At 41.2% G+C, this 17,418-nt stretch overlaps 4 protein-coding genes across 4 annotated transcripts; 2 read left to right on the plus strand and 2 right to left on the minus strand.

Moving 5' to 3' along the window:
- Positions 1-581: 581 nt before the first annotated feature.
- LOC141841905 (kinetochore protein NUF2 homolog) lies at positions 582-7,572 on the minus strand. The gene is made up of 11 exons (XM_074730101.1): positions 7,412-7,572; positions 7,104-7,322; positions 6,924-7,014; positions 6,638-6,817; positions 5,783-5,872; positions 4,508-4,615; positions 3,711-3,764; positions 1,691-1,805; positions 1,448-1,605; positions 1,171-1,266; positions 582-1,063 (listed from the first exon to the last, which is right to left on the minus strand). The coding sequence occupies exons 1-11, from the start codon at positions 7,570-7,572 to the stop codon at positions 947-949; spliced, it is 1,389 nt and encodes a 462-aa protein (XP_074586202.1). The 3' UTR covers positions 582-946.
- A 486-nt stretch (positions 7,573-8,058) lies between these two features.
- LOC141841776 (uncharacterized) lies at positions 8,059-8,739 on the minus strand. Its single transcript, XM_074729971.1, has one exon. The coding sequence runs from the start codon at positions 8,697-8,699 to the stop codon at positions 8,157-8,159; it is 543 nt and encodes a 180-aa protein (XP_074586072.1). The 5' UTR covers positions 8,700-8,739; the 3' UTR covers positions 8,059-8,156.
- Positions 8,740-10,100: 1,361 nt separating this feature from the next.
- Positions 10,101-13,046, plus strand: LOC141837519 (formin-like protein 1). Its single transcript, XM_074724899.1, has 4 exons — positions 10,101-11,404; positions 11,522-11,721; positions 11,827-12,071; positions 12,167-13,046. The coding sequence occupies exons 1-4, from the start codon at positions 10,101-10,103 to the stop codon at positions 13,001-13,003; spliced, it is 2,586 nt and encodes an 861-aa protein (XP_074581000.1). The 3' UTR covers positions 13,004-13,046.
- Positions 13,047-14,614: 1,568 nt separating this feature from the next.
- On the plus strand, positions 14,615-17,266 carry LOC141839306 (ankyrin repeat-containing protein At5g02620-like). Its single transcript, XM_074727027.1, has 3 exons — positions 14,615-15,416; positions 15,846-16,255; positions 16,409-17,266. Exons 1-3 carry the CDS (start codon positions 15,017-15,019, stop codon positions 17,264-17,266), a joined length of 1,668 nt encoding a protein of 555 aa, XP_074583128.1. The 5' UTR covers positions 14,615-15,016.
- The last annotated feature ends 152 nt before the right edge of the window (positions 17,267-17,418 follow it).

The following is a 17,418-nucleotide window of genomic DNA, read 5'->3' on the forward strand; positions in this document are numbered from 1 at the left end:
CAAACTGTAGATCGGTTCCACAGCGATAAATAAGTGGTTAACATAGTCAGCAGGAACTTAGTAGATTTCCCATTTTTGAGAACGAAAAAAGAGTCAACTCTATTTACTGAGATTTGGAACGTTTCGTCATCGTTTGTCGAAGACGAAAAAAATAAAATCAAACGATAACTAAGTTTGGTGAGTTACGTGGTAAAATTTTCTTCAAGATCGCATGCAGTGGAGTACATTCCAATGCATCACGATCACAAGTGCAAAACTGCAAACATAACCTACTTAAATATATTCTATAAAAAAAATCATAGAAAAAAAAAATCAATCCCCAAGGCAATGGTGCAACTATAAATTCGATCCCCAACTACGACATATTTGCAAGAATTTACAGAAATTTTCTTTAGTGGTCGGTGATACGGACCAACCACCCCCAGAGATGTGGCTACTGGGATTATTATTTTTTTTATAAAAAAAATCAGATCTGCCCTCACGAGCATAATGGAGATCAATACAAGTACAGGAAAACCTTATAAACGTGAAAAAACTGGCAAAAGTATGTTTAAATAGTTTATAAAAAAACTTCTTGATGAAATATCACCTCATGCTCCTCAAACAATAAAGCTCTTCATAACAATAAAGTTTCTCAAACAATATCACCTTACAGCTAGTTCTCAATGAATGCTATACTGCACTAGACATGAATGAAGTGTTAAGTTTTGGGAAATAAACTAAGCATTAAAACACAATGATGTCAAAAAGACAAGGGTTCACTTGGGTGTACTCTAATTGATTCACAAACTGTTATACACGGTAAGCTCGTTGGATGCCCTAGATGCCTAATCAAACGCAGTCCGTGAGACAATGACAGTCAGCAGAAGATTACAAGAGCTTCTTCAGCATCTGAAGGTATATAGACTGATACTGGAATTAGAAGCGCTTATGGAAATTAGGCCAGTTAGCCAGAAAACTTCTTCACTGGGAATTCAGTGTTTGTACCCCCCGAAGTTTCCTTCTCCATTAAGACCTCGAGCCTTTCTACCATCGGGTCGATGGCCTTTGAGTAGTTGTTAAACTGAATCACCAGAAATATCCACACAAAAAAATTATCTACTGTTGCATTAATTTAGATAAGGTTACAATTTTGATACCAAAAGTCTATTCTAGCAGAAATAAGCATACCTCTTGTATGATCTCTTCGAACTTGGAAAAAAGTTCTTGTTGTTTTGCCTTTCCGATTTGTGTCACTTGTTCGGCTTCTGAGCGAAGTGTAGCAGCCTTCATGAAATAACACCGTGATGAAGTCAAAATGAACATTTAAATATAAAATCACTTATACAACCACATCAAACTGATTAGTCATGAAATGAATACAGAAAATGCGGGCAAATTTACTTATACAACCTATGTTAAATCAATCAGTTTAAGGATCTTTTGATCATATAGTGGTAATATTCACCTCTGCAACCATAGCTTCTACTTTTTTTTCTCTGGGCTCCAGACACTGCAGCTTCCATTCTATCTCTGCCCTCACTGTATTCAACCTCTGAGTTTCCTCTGCGCATCTGGCATCCCTTTCTTTCTCCGCAACCTTGATCAGCTCCTCAGCTTCCTCGACTAACATACAATCGTTTGGCAAAAAAATGTAGAGATTTTCATATCTTAAACATAGGTAGGTATCAAGAAAGTCTGTGAAACCTACATTTGCTTTGTTTCTCAACTATTTTTGCATCAAGAGACATAATAGAAGCCTCATCATCACTTCGTTTAGCTTTCAATGCCTTAACTTGCTTCTCCAGAGTTTTGGTTGAATTGACCTGGCATGTGGTGAGTACGAGAGATAACACAACTCAAATTTAAAAAAAAAAAGTGCTGAAGAACTTATTTAAAGTTTCAAATATCATTCAATTTACCCATGCCATTTTTTGAAAATAAAAATTAAGATAATGTCTTCTGAGGTAAAGGTGTGCAATAATCATTTGGTCTAGTTGCTCACTGCCATCTGAGTACCTTTATTTTCAAATCTAAATCCAAACCAGACACTGAACCCAAAAATAAAAGAAAGAAAATCCTAACCAGACATACTTGACTACTCAAACTAAAGGATCATATATAGTTCAATTTAACCAATAGAAGGATCTCCTTTAGAATCTATAGTTTTAGAATCTTCAAGAAACAAGAGTACATGTAAAGTGGTTGAGATTTGAGAATACTTCTTGTTGTTTGAACAGATGCAGATCCTTTTCTCAATAACTAAGAAATGAACTTGAGAATACATTTATTTAAACCCATTTATTGGTGTCCTTGATGATCCCAGCCTGCATGTAGACTGAGCTTACACGGCCTTTGACCTTGTTTATCTACAACTTGGATTGAAGAGTCACAATTTCTTAAGCAACTTTGGCTAAGTCTTCACTCCATCATCAGGGTGACCTTCAATAACTTAGAAATGAACTTGAGAATACATTTATTTAAACCCATTTATTGGTGTCCTTGATGATCCCAGCCTGCATGTCTGAGCTTCCACGGCCTTTGACCCTCAACTTTTGTCACAATTTGTTAAACAACTTTGGCTAAGTCTTCAACCATCCTCTTTGTCAGCTCTGCCTCGTTACCCTTCTTGGCAGCCTTGATTGCTCCACCCAAATTGATCCTTCTCCATCTCAAAAGATTAGCATTCAGGAGGCATCGCGTTCAGGTGCTTTAGTTAAGGGAACTAGCACATGTAAGGAGCTTGATATTCATTCTCTACAAAACAAATTCTTCTTTCAACTCACTGTCAAATAGATTGCAATAGGATTCCTTGACAGTTTGAAGCCTCAGCAGCATTCCTCCTCCAGAATGCAATGACAAAACTCAGGTGTCCAAAAGAAAAGAGGGAAACAAAAAGACCCACAAGCACAGTTAACAACTCTGACACAACCCTAGACCAAACCAAATCCAGCATTGGGTGAGCTTGATAATATTAGATACTAACATTATTCTGGAGTTTGACATTGACCAGCTCTACCTGCACTGCTTTTGGTCTGTTCTGAGGAAAATGGTTGACTTAAAAATCCTATCTGTGCTTAATGTTTATTGTTAAGAAGTCAAAACATATCAACTGATGGTACCAACATTTTATTACTCACCTATGCTCATGAATGACATGTATGCCCATATTCGGTTGCACAGTATGTGCCCTCAACACCTCTACATTACAAATTTCAACCTTGTAGAGGGCATAAATATGCAATCCTGCCACTCAAACCCTCACAAATTTTATTATTATCAGAATTATAGGCTAAAATAGACATTGGGGTTGGCACCTACCAAGCCCAGTTCCAATGCCTTTACTTTCTTTGTGATAGATATCAAGCTGGGAGTCACTCACCTTAACTATTTACCACTCTTGGTCTGTTTTTCATATTTGATCTCCAGAGGTAAAGATCAAGTTTCCACTCTGAACTTCACTCCCATCATGTTTGTTTATGCACATAAAATTAACGGTTTCACAGCTCAAAACTAGATTCCTAATGTCATTTCATCAGTATCCAGAACTATCAAATTATTCACATAAACTATCGAATGCGTGAATCGCAATTGTTAGTGCAAATCCTAATGCAAGGCAATCCATGTAACAGTCTAACTAGTAGAGTGCACTATGTGTATCTCATGCAAGTACAATAAGAATTTGAAACAAAACAATGCGGTACATATGTATATGCCAAAGTAAACCATACTTGTTCTTGTAAAGCTTGCATACGGGATAGGTGCTTAGTCAATTTTTCATAGGCCTAGAACACAAAAATGTGCAAGTCAGTAAAAGGATAATAAAAGGAAAACATGGAAACCAAATTGCTCAAATTACTGTCTGTAAATAGCTTCTATAATCTGGACAGAAGATTAAAAAAAGTACAGGTTTGTGTATTATAAAAAAGTAAGCATAAAATTTCTAACTTCTATTCACACAATATTTTCTGATTACAATGTTTTTGGATCAATATCATTAGCACAATAAAAGATGCTTTAATTTCTTTTCTGGTATCACTTCAATTATTAAAAAAAGTCATTATGTACTCTAGTAAGATGACTGATATCCCATGAAGGTTTCCTCCTAAAATGGCAAGTGCATAAACAAAGAATATTTTCTTTAAAAATCATTGAGATATCTTTAAAATGTAAAGAAGGCAAGTAAAAAATTAATTGTAAGAATAAATCCAAAATTAACAATGAACTATAAAATTTGGTGAGAAGCTAGCATTTCATTACCATTTTTACATTGGGTGCATGTGCCATATGGTCAGTGAAGTGTTGATTTAGTTAAATAGAATCAAATGAGATTTAAAGTCCTCGAACCAAATAAGTGTTTCCACATTAAAGTTGAAGTATTTAAGAAAAAAAATTATGGCAGAGGTAAGTCTCCAAAACTGAGGTGACACTTAAAAAGTGAATATTCAACAACTTCTCGGCAAAACACTTTGCTTTTCATATTAAAACCTACTAAACCCCATATTGTATATTTTTTAAAAAAACATACCTTCAAGTAGACCTCCATAGTCAAGGTTTTCTCTTGAACACTTTGCATTGCTGATCTTTGATCGTTCTTCAAATCAGCTAGATACGACTTTTTCTCCTCTAGAGCTCTCTTTGAATAGGAATATGGAATTAAGATATAAAGCTTGCTTTATTTTATAGCTATTTGGATTGATTTACATTAAGAGATACTAATAACTGACAGTGGAAATAAATTAATCAATTTTAGTTTTACCATAAAGTGACAAATTCATTAATGAGCAAAAGAATACAAACAGCAATTGTATCTTATGAGTACATCAAGAGTTTCCATTATATCAGAAACACACAAGTGTAATAACTAAAATCCATAACTATTCCATTCTACTATCAATAAGAAAGTGCAACTGTTGCCTGTGATTCTTCATGTTCTAAGTAATATTAGAAGAATGTGCTATTGGCAAATGCTGATATGCATAAAAGATCCAACAAAGTCAGTTATTAAAGTCATTGCTTCAAAAAAATGTCTTGATTCATAACACATTTGATATACTATGATAGGACACTTAGTATAAAATAATTAGAATAAGTAAGAAACCTAAATTAGAAGGGGAGCCTTAGCACAATGGTAAAGTTGTTATAGTGTGAGTGGGAGGTCATGGGCTTGAATCTCAGAAACAACTTCTTGCAAAGCAGGGTAAAGTTGCGTACAATAAACTCTTTCCCTAGACTCCGCATTGGTGGGAGCTTTATGCACCGGGTTACCCTTTTTAAGAAACCTAAATGTGTGTGAACTAAGCTGTTGATATTATGAAACTCAATCCAAGAGGAGATAGCATTAATGTTTCAAAGATCATATATTTAGAAAGCACACAAGGAAATCATAAATATTTCAAATAGACAAATACAAAATAAACCCTGAAACTTCAAAAAAAACTCGAGTTTACATTTTTTTTTTCTACAAAGCAATGTGTTTAGTTTCGCACAAATTTAGTTGGCAGAAAGGGGATAAGAATGGATGATTCATTACCAAATAATGATCGAACTTAACAAATGCTAGTGAGTGTCAATTATTTTAAAAATAAATCAAAACACAACAAAGCCCCACAAACTAATATGTTTGTCGTATTAAGACTAATATTCCACTATGCCTTCTTTCATATTTATTAATTTGAACTAGATCATTAGAGGAAGAAACAATTGCACATTTCAAACATCTTTGTGATCATAATAAAGAAAGTGATTGATTAGACTTACCAAATAAATGAATTAAAAAAATGCCAGTACAAGAATATTACACCTGTAGCTTATCAGGAGACTGGACTATCTTAGATGATAGCTTGGAATTTTCTTGGGCATTCTTCACTAATTCAAAATCAGCTTTAGAGATCTGGAAGTAGAAAATCCACAACAGGATAATAAGTGATTTCACAGTATTAGATGTCACGTGTTACATAAAACAAGAGAACTTATCAAAACTATGACTGATATTTCATCTAACAAAAAGGTTTGAGTATAAAAGCAAAACAACTCAAAAAGTAGCTGATGGTAGAGATGCCAAAAGATTAGCCAAAAAAAATCTGAGAAAGATGACACACAATAGAAAATTATTCTTACAATTCATAAGATATATATCCGATTAACCAGTGTTGCTTAGTAAAGAATTCCCTGAGTATGACTATTTTTCCTCATAACTTGATCTAAAATACTAGTAAGGGAAAAAAGTTACCACCCTTAAATCTTAAAGGTAAAATAGATAGCTGTTGTTCTTTTTAATGAGCATGATCAATCAAAAGAACAAAATACCTTTTAGCACAATCCAAAATTATACTAACCTCTTGTTTTTTTTTCTTCCAAAATTCAATTTCTATGTACACTTCTGTAATCATCAGATGCCCCCCCCCCCCATATTTTGCACAAATCTTTTTCAAGGCTAATTTCTTTAATCATTAATATATCATTTAATTCCTCTGGCGTTCTGTTAAGATAATCTTATCTCCAATTTCATCATGACAATCCATGTCTATCCTAATTTTCCAATTTTTTTATTTGACATTTTTAGAACATTATATTTTGTAACTTACATTACCTGTGTATCTGGTATTGTCAATCTGAAATTGGATTGTTAGACCAGGATCAACAAGAAAAAAGATACCTTCTCATTAATAGCATCAGTTTTCTCTTTTAGAGATTTTGCCACTGTCTTCAGTGACACCTGCTGTTTGTTATAATTTTGAATGGTCTGACGGAGCTCCTTGACCTCAGCATCCAACTGCTGAACAGCTGGTTCCTCCATCTGACGTCCGACCTCATGGTCCAAAATCAACTGATTCAGCTGCAAATTTCTGAGCCGATTCAGTCATTGTCACTAAACCCTTCAGCAAAACACGAAGATATCATTACTAAACATTAAGGTAAATGCAAATAGAACAACAGAAAACCTCAGCGATCTTTGCATCAAGTTCAGCCCTTCTTTCTTCATAAGCGGGGAACTGATCCACTATAGGCTGCAGCATACGAAGTTTTTCCTCCCTATGGAAACAAAGAGTAAAACTAAACTTTATAGAACCTAGGAAAGATTGTAACTTTTCAAAAAAAAAAAACTTTTGTCGAATTCTGGCCTGTATAATATGAAATTGACAATAGTGCTGAGGATTTGAAGGGTGCGCTTGTGTTCGGGCTTGAGAAGATCTCGAAGATTAAAGCTTTCGAAGCGGATAGAGGAAAACATGTTCTTGATTTTTTGGTACAGGTTAAAGATCCGTATCGCATCGACATGATGGTCGGGATTCTCCAGCAACTGCAAAGCGTCAAAAGCGATCTGGCTGTTGGAATCTTCGCTGCGAGTAGAAATAATAATAAGAGCAAAAATCAGTGAGTCAGAAATTAGGGTTAGGAGACGACGAAATGAAATGGATAGTAGGGTAACTTGAGGGGATCCACAAAGGCGAGGAAGTTGGAGTAGATGGCGGAGACGAGGTCGGCGGAGGGTTTGGCGAGGTCCTCCGGCTTCAGGGCGGCGATGCCAGTTTCCGCGAGCGCATTGATGATCTCCGACACCGGCCGTTCGGGGAAGGAGAAGGTCGACATCGCTCGCTCACTGCTCTGCTTTTCGCTCTTTCCCGCCCAATGGCCGGCATCATTAGATTAAGATGAGGCGGATCGATCGAAAGCTAAAAAGAAATAATGCTTTGGGCCACGGCCCACTAATCACGGCCCATTCCGTTTCGATATTGGGACCACAAATACAAATCTTAAGGATGTGGAGTGTCGTATCCGACCGTCCAATGATGAAGGATAAGATCTAAGGTCTGGATCTATTGAATCCTGATCGAACAGCTGAAACGGAACCCTCCATATGAATTTTGGGGAGACGGCCACAATTACAAATTTCCATGTCATTTATAACAAGTAAAATAAATCCTTTTCCAATTAATTTATTTTTTGGTTTCCAAATCATTTATGATTAAATAATTTTTATGATTTTGTCTAGGAAGGAAGGCGTGTGCTGGATCAATCTTCCAAGGATGCACAAATTTTTTGTTAATAATTCACTTAATTTATTATAAGCAAGCATATAGTTTCGAATTCAATTGAATAATCCAACAACAAATCAGTAAATTTGCCACTAAATCTTCATGCCACAACACAAGATTTGATTCGAGTACGAGTAGTTATACTTGGAACGGCCATGGCCAGTCTTTGAGCTCGTCTTCGGTGGTGCCCACCCTGGAGCTCCTCCGGGCGTCGCCTCCCTCCACGTAGGCGCGGTAGCGCAGCACGAAAGCGACCGCTAGCGCCACCCACTCGAGGCAGAAGATGGCAAGACCGAGGCCGCCGACCATCTTGAGGATGACCTCGCCGTCCTCCTCGCGGACGTAGGAGTTGAGCTCGGCGAGGAAGTCGGAGGTGCGGGTGAAAGCGAGGAGGGAGACGGCGCCCTGGAAGATGGCGGCGAGGACGGTGGAGACGAGGTGGGCGGCGTGCCAGCGAGGAGTGGAGGCCGGGGTGGTGGCGCAGGCGGAGGCGGCGGCGACGGCGGTGAGGGCGTGGAGGGCGATGAGTAGGAGGCCGCAGGGGGAGGGGAGGAGGCGGAGGGAGAGGGTGAGGAAGACACAGCTGGTTGCCGCGCCAAGGAGGGTGTAGTTGCAGAAGAGGAAGGCCTTGTGGGTATGGCTGTAGCGGGAGGTGCTCCCGCCGAGGGTGATGTCGCCCATTGCGGAGGTTCTCGAGAGTAGTGGAGATTGAATCGAGATCGAGACGGAGAGGGAGAGATCGAGGTTGAGATGGGAGGAGAGGAGATCGATGGTGGCGGTATATATGAAGGGCCGGCGGAGGAATTCGAACGTTGGGACAACGAGCGTTACCCAGCGCAACTAGCCGTTGCTGAAAAGGTGGCAGCCTGGACCAGCGTCCGCAGGCACAGCACGTGGAAAGCCATGTTCCCCAAACTTCATAGTTTATAATATTTGTGCCATTTTTTTTTTGTTTTGATTTTTTACAAATCATTATAAAATCTCTGAGTCAATGCCATGTCAGCATGAGATCTTCTGTAAGAGGGTCTCTGTCTGCAGTGATGCCCACACACGCAGAAACTTAACACAGGCATTGTACTGTTGATAGCAGAACACACATGTCTCTCCACTCTTATGTAAAAAGGTGAAAGGTAGCGGTCCCACACTCTTAGCGGTCCCATACTCTTGACCCTACAATTATTTATGAGGAGATAAATTGAAAAATTACAGTTGGTCACGACACAGAAGGGTATTCCTGGCGTCAGTAAACTTATCCTCTTTTGTAACTTTGCTGTGTCGTAACCAACTCAGTTATATCTCGAAAGCACATGTCTCTTCAGTCACACTATAAGAAAAGAGTTTTTTAGAATTGGAGGTCTCATTTTCACCACTGTGTTCCTGTCGCGGTAAACAGCCTTAGTTCACATTTAAATATTTAATGCAGTACTGTTCCCATTCCACGCGATAAATAAGTAATTAACAAACAAAAGGAAAGAAGAGATTCCCATTCTCCCAAGTCGGTAGTGACGTGGTGACAGTGCCAATGGCGCACAATGTGCTCTAAAGGGCTCCTCGTGTTGGAGTTGACGATGCACTTTGATTGATATATAAATATAAGATGCTGTCAGGCTGATATATATTTTTTCAATGATGCTTCAATCATAAGTTATTTTAGTTCATCGACTATCCTTACGGATTGAATCCATAAAACTGATTAGGATTTATTATTATTTTTTAATTCTATTACTAGTTTAGCTGACAAGAGAAGAGATCCTCTCCCTCCCATTTATGGAAGCAGAAATCACCGTGGACGGGTTTTTAATCAGTTTTATTATCAGTTTTATTGTCAATCCAGACCACTGTTTTCCCTGAGAAGATGAAAAACAAAACAATCTAGTTCTTGATACGATCACAATCTCACTCAAAGTCAACGTATTCTAAGATTTTAACCAAACAGACGAGAGCTCATTCTTTTTCACCCTTTCAATTGCAAGGTGCATCCCTACACAATCTCCTTTGTTGTTTGTGTGTGTTATTTTCTTTCCCTCTTGAGTAAACTGCACTATCAACGGCGTGCTAATCTGCTCCTCCTCCCAGGCCATCATGCACAACAGAAGGGCGCTGCATGTGCCCCTCCTCTCCCTTCCTTATTCTCCTCCTCCACCCGCTGAGCCGCCGTATTCCTTCTTCCCTTCCTTCCCTGCCCCTCCGCTTCCGTTGCCTGCGCCCCTGCAGCTGCAGCCTACCGTTCCCGCCAACATCTCCTTCGCCCACCCGGAGCCGCACGCCCGCGAGGCCTTCTCCAAAGTCGTCGCCGTTATCCTCCTCCCCTTCCTCGCCCTCGCACTCCTCGCTGCTGCTACGTTTGCCTTTCTCGTGCATCGCCGCCGGCGATGTTTCTCCGACCCGCACCCTTCCTTCCCAGCTGCTTATAAGTCTCCCTCTACCTCCGCTGTCGTCGCCGCTGCTAGTAACAACGCTTCTGTTAACGCTCGGGCCGCCGCTGAAGACGGTTCCGCGCCGACTGAATATACGCTGGACGGATGCGGAGAGCTGGATTCGCCGGGGCTCCGACCGCTTCCACCGCTGCCCCGCCACTTTCAGCAGGGGGATGGAGAAGCGGAGGAGACGGGGGCGTCGGAGGAGGAATTCTTTTCGCCATGGGCGTCCTTGATCGAGAAAGAGAGCTCCCGGCGTGCATCGATCTCCTGGAGGACGATTTCTGCGGCGGCAGCCGAGGAATGTGGGTCTCAGAGCTCGTCCCGGAGTACTCCGCCGTATCCGTCGTCGAACTTGGACTCATCTCCTCGATCGTCGCCGGTGACTTCGTCGCCACGCGTTAGATCGAGCTCCGGACACTACAGCAGCAAATCTGAAAGGGGTTTTGCAGGTAGTCTCGATTTTTTGGCTCCGGCACCGGCCGCGCCGCCGCCTCCTCCTCCGCCATTAACACCGTCGCCTCCAAAACGGAAGCCGGCGACGCTTTTCCCACCTTCTTCGCTGATTGCGACAAAATCCAATAGAAAGGTAGAATTTTGCGATATAACGAGGGAAAACCTGAGGTCGCGGCGCATAACGGATGCCTTCCCTCAGCAACTATTAGGCATTAGCACTCTGCCAGCGCCACCGCAGCAGAATCAAGATCCGCCGCCACCTCCACCACCCCCGTCCATTGGGCATTGGCAAAGTCAGAGTCGGAAGCTGCAGACAAGGCAGCCACCACTGGATGTGCCATCGAAGCCTTACTTAGCTTCGGCTGTATCCATTGATCCAACGGCGAACTCAAACGCGGCGGAGAAAAATGCGGAAATCTCCCGCCCAAAGTTGAAGCCTTTGCACTGGGATAAGGTGCAGGCAAGCTCCCATCGAGCAATGGTGTGGGATCAGCTAAAATCCAGCTCCTTCCAGTAAGCTTCCTTAACCCACTTATCTGGCCTACATGCTTATAATCTTCTTTAACTACTGCTTCTTTCCCCATTAAATTTCTTCATTCCCATTAACTCGTGAATCCGACGAATGAACAGCGTGAATGAGGAAATGATCGAAACTCTCTTCGTCAGCAATGCAACTAGTGCTCCTCCCAAGGAGACCAACAACCCTCAGGCCCTTCCTTTGCCAACTCAGGAGAACTGGGTGCTTCATCCAAAGAAGGCTCAGAACATTTCTATTCTACTGAGGGCATTAAATGTGACCAAGGAGGAAGTCTGTGAAGCCCTTTTGGAAGGTCAGATTCTGAGCCTTACCACAAATTGACCTATACATCTTCTGTTGTCCCTTAATCATGTAATAGTATTTTCCATCAGTGCATAAATGCGTTCGCTTGAAGCAGGTTGTACTGATAGCTTAGGAACTGAACTGCTCGAGACTTTACTGAAGATGTCTCCTACTAAAGAAGAAGAGCATAAATTGAAAGAGCATAAGAATGACTCCGCAGTCAAGCTCGGCCCAGCAGAGAATTTTCTGAAAGCATTGATAGATATACCATTTGTTTTCAAAAGATTGGATGCCATGCTTTACATAGCCAATTTTAAGTCAGAGATCGATTTTCTTATGAAGTCCTTTGAAACTCTCAAGGTACATTGTTGCGCAATCCTTCTTTCTGTACATTAATTCATTTGCTAGCCTATATACGTTGATTGTTGACAATTTTATAGCGTTGCATTTATCAGGCGGCATGCGAAGAGCTAAGAAGCAGCAGGTTGTTTAGCAAACTCCTAGATGCAGTACTGAAGACCGGAAACCGCATGAATGTTGGTACATTTCGGGGCGATGCTCATGCCTTCAAGCTCGAAACCTTGCTTAAACTAGTCGATATCAAAGGGAATGATGGCAAGACTACAGTCCTGCATTTCGTTGTCCAAGAGATTACCCGAGCAGAAGGCTCCCGCCGCTCTGCCACTTGCAATATGGCTGCTGAAGCACCATTGTCGCAAGAGATTACCCCACAACATGATCTAGATTGCAGGAAACTTGGTCTACAAATTATTGCCGGTTTGGAGGGTGAGCTTAGCAACGTAAAGAAGGCTGCTGCATTCGATTCTGATGTACTCAGTGGCTATGTTTCACATCTCGTTGGAGGAATGGAGAAGATCAATGAGGTATTAAAATTGAATGAAGAACTAGGCTCCGAGAACAGAAACCGCAAATTCCATGATGCCATGACTCGGTTTCTAAAAAGTGCAGAGGATGACATTATGGGAGTGCAAGCCCAAGAGAGTGTGGCGTTTTCTCTGGTCAAGGAAATAACTGAATATTTTCATGGTAATTCAGCTATAGAAGAAACACACCCTCTTAGGATCTTCATGGTAGTCAGAGATTTTCTGCTCATTCTAGCTCAGGTATGCAAGGATGTAGGAAGGTTAAATGAACAGGCAACTATCAGCTTAGGACGGAAGTTACCTGCGCCGAAGAACCCAATATTCGTACCGATATTTCCTAGGTTTCATGCGCTGAGACGCCAAAGTTCAGAGGATGAGAGTTCATTGTCCTCATGGTGTGATACTTAAAGCTGCCACAGTTCCAAGATATGCTAAGATCTAGAGCAAGCTAGTAGCTGCAAGAACTCTGGTTGGAGTCTGATTCCAACTTCCATATTACACGCATTCTTTTTTTTTTGCATTAGTAGAATATCATCAATATGGTACAGTTTTACTGATTCTCTTTTGTATACACAAAGCAGAAGTAGATCAGAGAAAAATAAGGTTGGCTTCACCATTTACTGATTCTCTTTTGCCGAATTCAGGCCTTTTTTTTACGTATTTTATTTCCAAAATCCAACGTAAATGTCATTAGATTTTCCTAGTCAACACTCAAAAGTCATGCATCACATAACACAACAAACGTCTTCAATCTCTAATAAATGTCAAATGTAAGATGGAATTATTGTGGAAAAAATGATATGTATGTAAACGATGGGGACAGTCCAGCTCAAATCAACATATAAAACAAAACAAGAGTAATATATCTGTGGAATTTCTTGTGTTTCGCGCAGCAAAGTTCTTTGTTCTCGAGATATTGTGACAGTCAAACCACAAAGACAAAGACATAAGATTTTGAATTTGGAAGATAAACAGTTGAACTTTTGTTTGTTAGTTGATCTAATAATTCATTGACTCTTAGCGATGGAAGATTATAGAGCATGTAGTTGTCTTGATCAATGATGTGCAATCGTTCGTGTGAATTTTCTCCAAGATACAAATGAGTTGGTCCACTTTATATTTCTTTTATCTTTTTTAGCATGAAAAATGAATCATACAAATGAGTCTTCGATTATCACTCCTATTTTAAAGAATAGTTTGCGAAATTTAGGAACTGAAGTAATTATAATTTGCAAAACCTGCAAACGGAATAATTTACATGGGATGTTGTAATTTGAAGTTGCAGAAAAAAAGGTTAAATTTTGGTCATGTCTTCCCTGTTGCAGTGTATGGATATTGAACCCCGGCCAACTCACAACCTTCAGCTTTCGTGATGGTGGGATGGAATTGTCTGCTTTTCTTGATCTTATCGGAATCGCATCCTTTACTGGTACGCTTTGGAGTCTTGCGCCTTCATCGGCCCACCTTCGTCCTCTTCGAGGGCGACTGCAATAGCCGCCATCATTTGCGCTATCCTTCCGCTGCACAGACCCAAACCAACTCGCATCTGCTTCTGCTGTAGGCGTTACCAATGTGGCGTCATGAATCATGAGGGCGACTGCAATAGGCCTCATCGGCCCACCTTCGTCCTCTTCGAGGGCGACTGCAATAGCCGCCATCATTTGCGCTATCCTTCCCCTGCACAGACCCAAACCAACTCGCTTCTGCTTTAGGCTTTACCAATGTGGCGTCATGAATCATGAGGGCGACTGTAATAGGCCTCATCGGCCCACCTTCGTCCTCTTCGAGAGCGACTGCAATAGCCGCCATCATTTGCGCTATCCTTCCCCTGCACAGACCCAAACCAACTCGCTTCTGCTTTAGGCTTTACCAATGTGGCGTCATGAATCATGAGGTCAGCACGCATCACCGGTACGCGCAAATCTATCCTTTTGCGCATTTATCACAAGGTCGAAAGATTGGCCGCGTGAATCTCAGTGCTTACTTCTTTAGTCGCTGAAGGTGCGGGGTTGGGGACGCGTAGGTGAGGAGGAAAAAGACGGGTTTTTGATGCTCGAGTTCGATCAAGGGCTAGATTTTTTCTGCTGGAAATCAAGAAAGATTGGATCTTTAGCAGTTAGGGTTTTGCGCAAAAGGTATTCCCTTTCTCTGAAGAGCCTCGATTAATTAGTTCCTCTTTCTGGAATGAAGGAGATGTTTCAGTTCGATTCGGGGCTTTCGGTGAATCGGTGTAGTGGCATAGGTTTTTCCCTTTCATGATTGAGAGTGACGCTTATTAAATGGATCATTTCCTTGGTAAGCAATCGATCTAAACCTTAATATGATTGGCGATCCAGAACTTGTCATACTCGAGTTCTCTACTGAAAATAATCGGTGGTGGAATTAGATTTCCTGGCAACAGTTCTTCTGTGTGCTGTGGAAATGGAGAAGCTGCCGAGAGTTGGAGCCTTGGAGAAGTTGCAGAGTTTTCGGCTGGGGAAGCAAAAGAGTTTTCGTTCGGGAGATAGACAACAAAGCTTCAAAGAAAGGAAGAGCAAAGACAGCCCCGGCAAGCGAGGGGATCTGGAGCTCCATCTCGCTGCTAGGGCCGGCAACGCATTGCGTGTGCAGAAGATACTCTCAGAGTGTAGTGAGGCTCAGTTGAAGGATTTGATTTACAAGCAGAACCACGACGGCGAGACGGCTCTGTATGTTGCTGCAGAAAAGGGCCATGTCGAGGTGGTTCGGGAGATACTGAAAGTCTCAGACATTCAATCAGCTGGCATCAAGGCGAACAACAACTACGATGCATTTCATATTGCTGCTAAGCAGGGGCATCTTGGTAAGCCACTGTAATCACTGACGACACTTCTTTTTGTTCCACAGCGATCTTAAACAAGGGCTAGAGGCTAGCTGAAATGGAATAGATAGTATCATGAATACTTCAAATGCAGTTTCATGAGAACTCAAGTTGTGTTGTAGCTAATTCTTTCTGCAATAGCCTACCTGTGTTCTTTCTTACTTCCGCCATATACTTTTATAACCAGCACTCATGTTCAGATTGTTTCTCGTGCTCATGCTCAGACTATAGTTTGCTAGAATCAATATCTAATTTGCAATTTGGGGCAATTGTGTAGCTTCTAGCATACAATTCCTCTGATACATCTTGAAGAAATGATCTGTTCCTTTGTGCTGATTTTCTATCAAATTGAAGTCGTTGCCTTTTCCTTAGCTTGAGCTTATTCATCTACCATTGTTTTGGGAAATGCAGAAATCTTGAAGGATATCTTGCAATCTTTCCCACCATTAGCCATGACGACAAATTCATTAAATTCTACGGCATTGGACACGGCTGCAACTCAAGGATATGTAGACATTGTTAATCTTCTGTTAGAAACTGATGCAGGCCTTGCTAAGATTGCAAAGAGTAATGGGAAAACAGTTCTACATTCTGCTGCGAGAATGGGACGTGTGGATGTGGTGAAAGTGCTACTAGAGAAAGATCCTAGCATTGGCTTAAGGACCGATAAGAAGGGACAGACAGCATTTCACATGGCTGCAAAAGGCCAAAATGTCGAGATGTTAATGGCGTTGCTGAAGCCTGATCATTCAGTAATCAAATTGGAAGATGGTAAAGGAAACCGACCATTGCATATCGCAACAAGGAAGGGCAACCCAAAGGCAAGTCAGTCATACCGTGCCATTGTTTAATTTCTGCTATCTGATGTGCCAACTATCTTGCTTGTTTCTCTTAGAATGGGTTCATGCATTTGATGATCCCTTCAGATTCCTAGCTGTTTGTTGATTATAGCTGCTTTCGCTTTGGACTTGCAGATTGTGCAAGCTCTGTTACAAGTCGAAGGAATGGAGGTCAATGCAGTGAATAAAGCAGGTGAAACTGCCCTCGGCATCGCAGAAAAAGCTGCAAATGAAGATATTGCAGCCATTCTAAGAGAATTTGGTGCGGTCGTTGCAAAAGAGCCAGCAAACACAACGACGGCTGCAAAGCAACTGAAACAAACGGTCAGTGACATAAAACATGATGTTCAATCTCAACTCAAGCAAACCTGTCAAACAGAAATGAGGGTGCAGAAGATCAGAAAGAGACTTAAAAAGCTCCACCTCGGAGGCCTCAATAACGCCATCAATTCAAATACCGTGGTTGCAGTGCTCATAGCCACTGTGGCCTTTGCAGCGATATTCCAACTTCCGGGCTCGTTCGTCGATCAATCTCGACCGGGGCTTACTCTCGGACAAGCCTACATAGCAGATAATGCAGCATTCATCATATTTCTGGTATTCGATTCCTTGGCTTTATTCATCTCGCTAGCTGTGGTGGTCGTCCAGACTTCCTTAATTGTTGTCGAGCAGAAGGAAAAGAGGAGGATGGTTTTCGTGATGAACAAACTCATGTGGCTGGCCTGCCTCTCCATATCTGTCGCCTTCATCTCGCTAACATATGTCGTCGTGGGAAAGCAAGATCTGTGGTTGGCTTGGTCAACCATGGCTATTGGTGCTTCAATTATGCTGACAACTTTCGGATCAATGATCTACTTTGTAATTGTTCACAGAATAGAAGAGAAGAACATGAGAAACATAAGGAGGAGGAACTCAGGGAGCAGGTCCCGTTCCTTGTCGATGTCGGTGGGTTCTGAATCGGAGTTACTAAATAGCGAATACAAAAAGATGTAAGGAATAGATGTATGCTTCGATCTCCCCACTTGAAGACCTACTAGCTATTCAGAATCCTGAGGTTCCTAATGTAAAATAAGTGTTTGAGCTTAATGAAAACTTAGAGAGGCAGGCATTTTAAAGAAAATGTTATTCGATAACAGTGGAAAAGG

This window comes from Curcuma longa, chromosome 11, assembly GCF_044706935.1.
Source record: "Curcuma longa cultivar G26 ecotype Majalengka, Jawa Barat chromosome 11, ITB_CL_G26_1.1, whole genome shotgun sequence".
NCBI lineage: Eukaryota > Viridiplantae > Streptophyta > Magnoliopsida > Zingiberales > Zingiberaceae > Curcuma > Curcuma longa.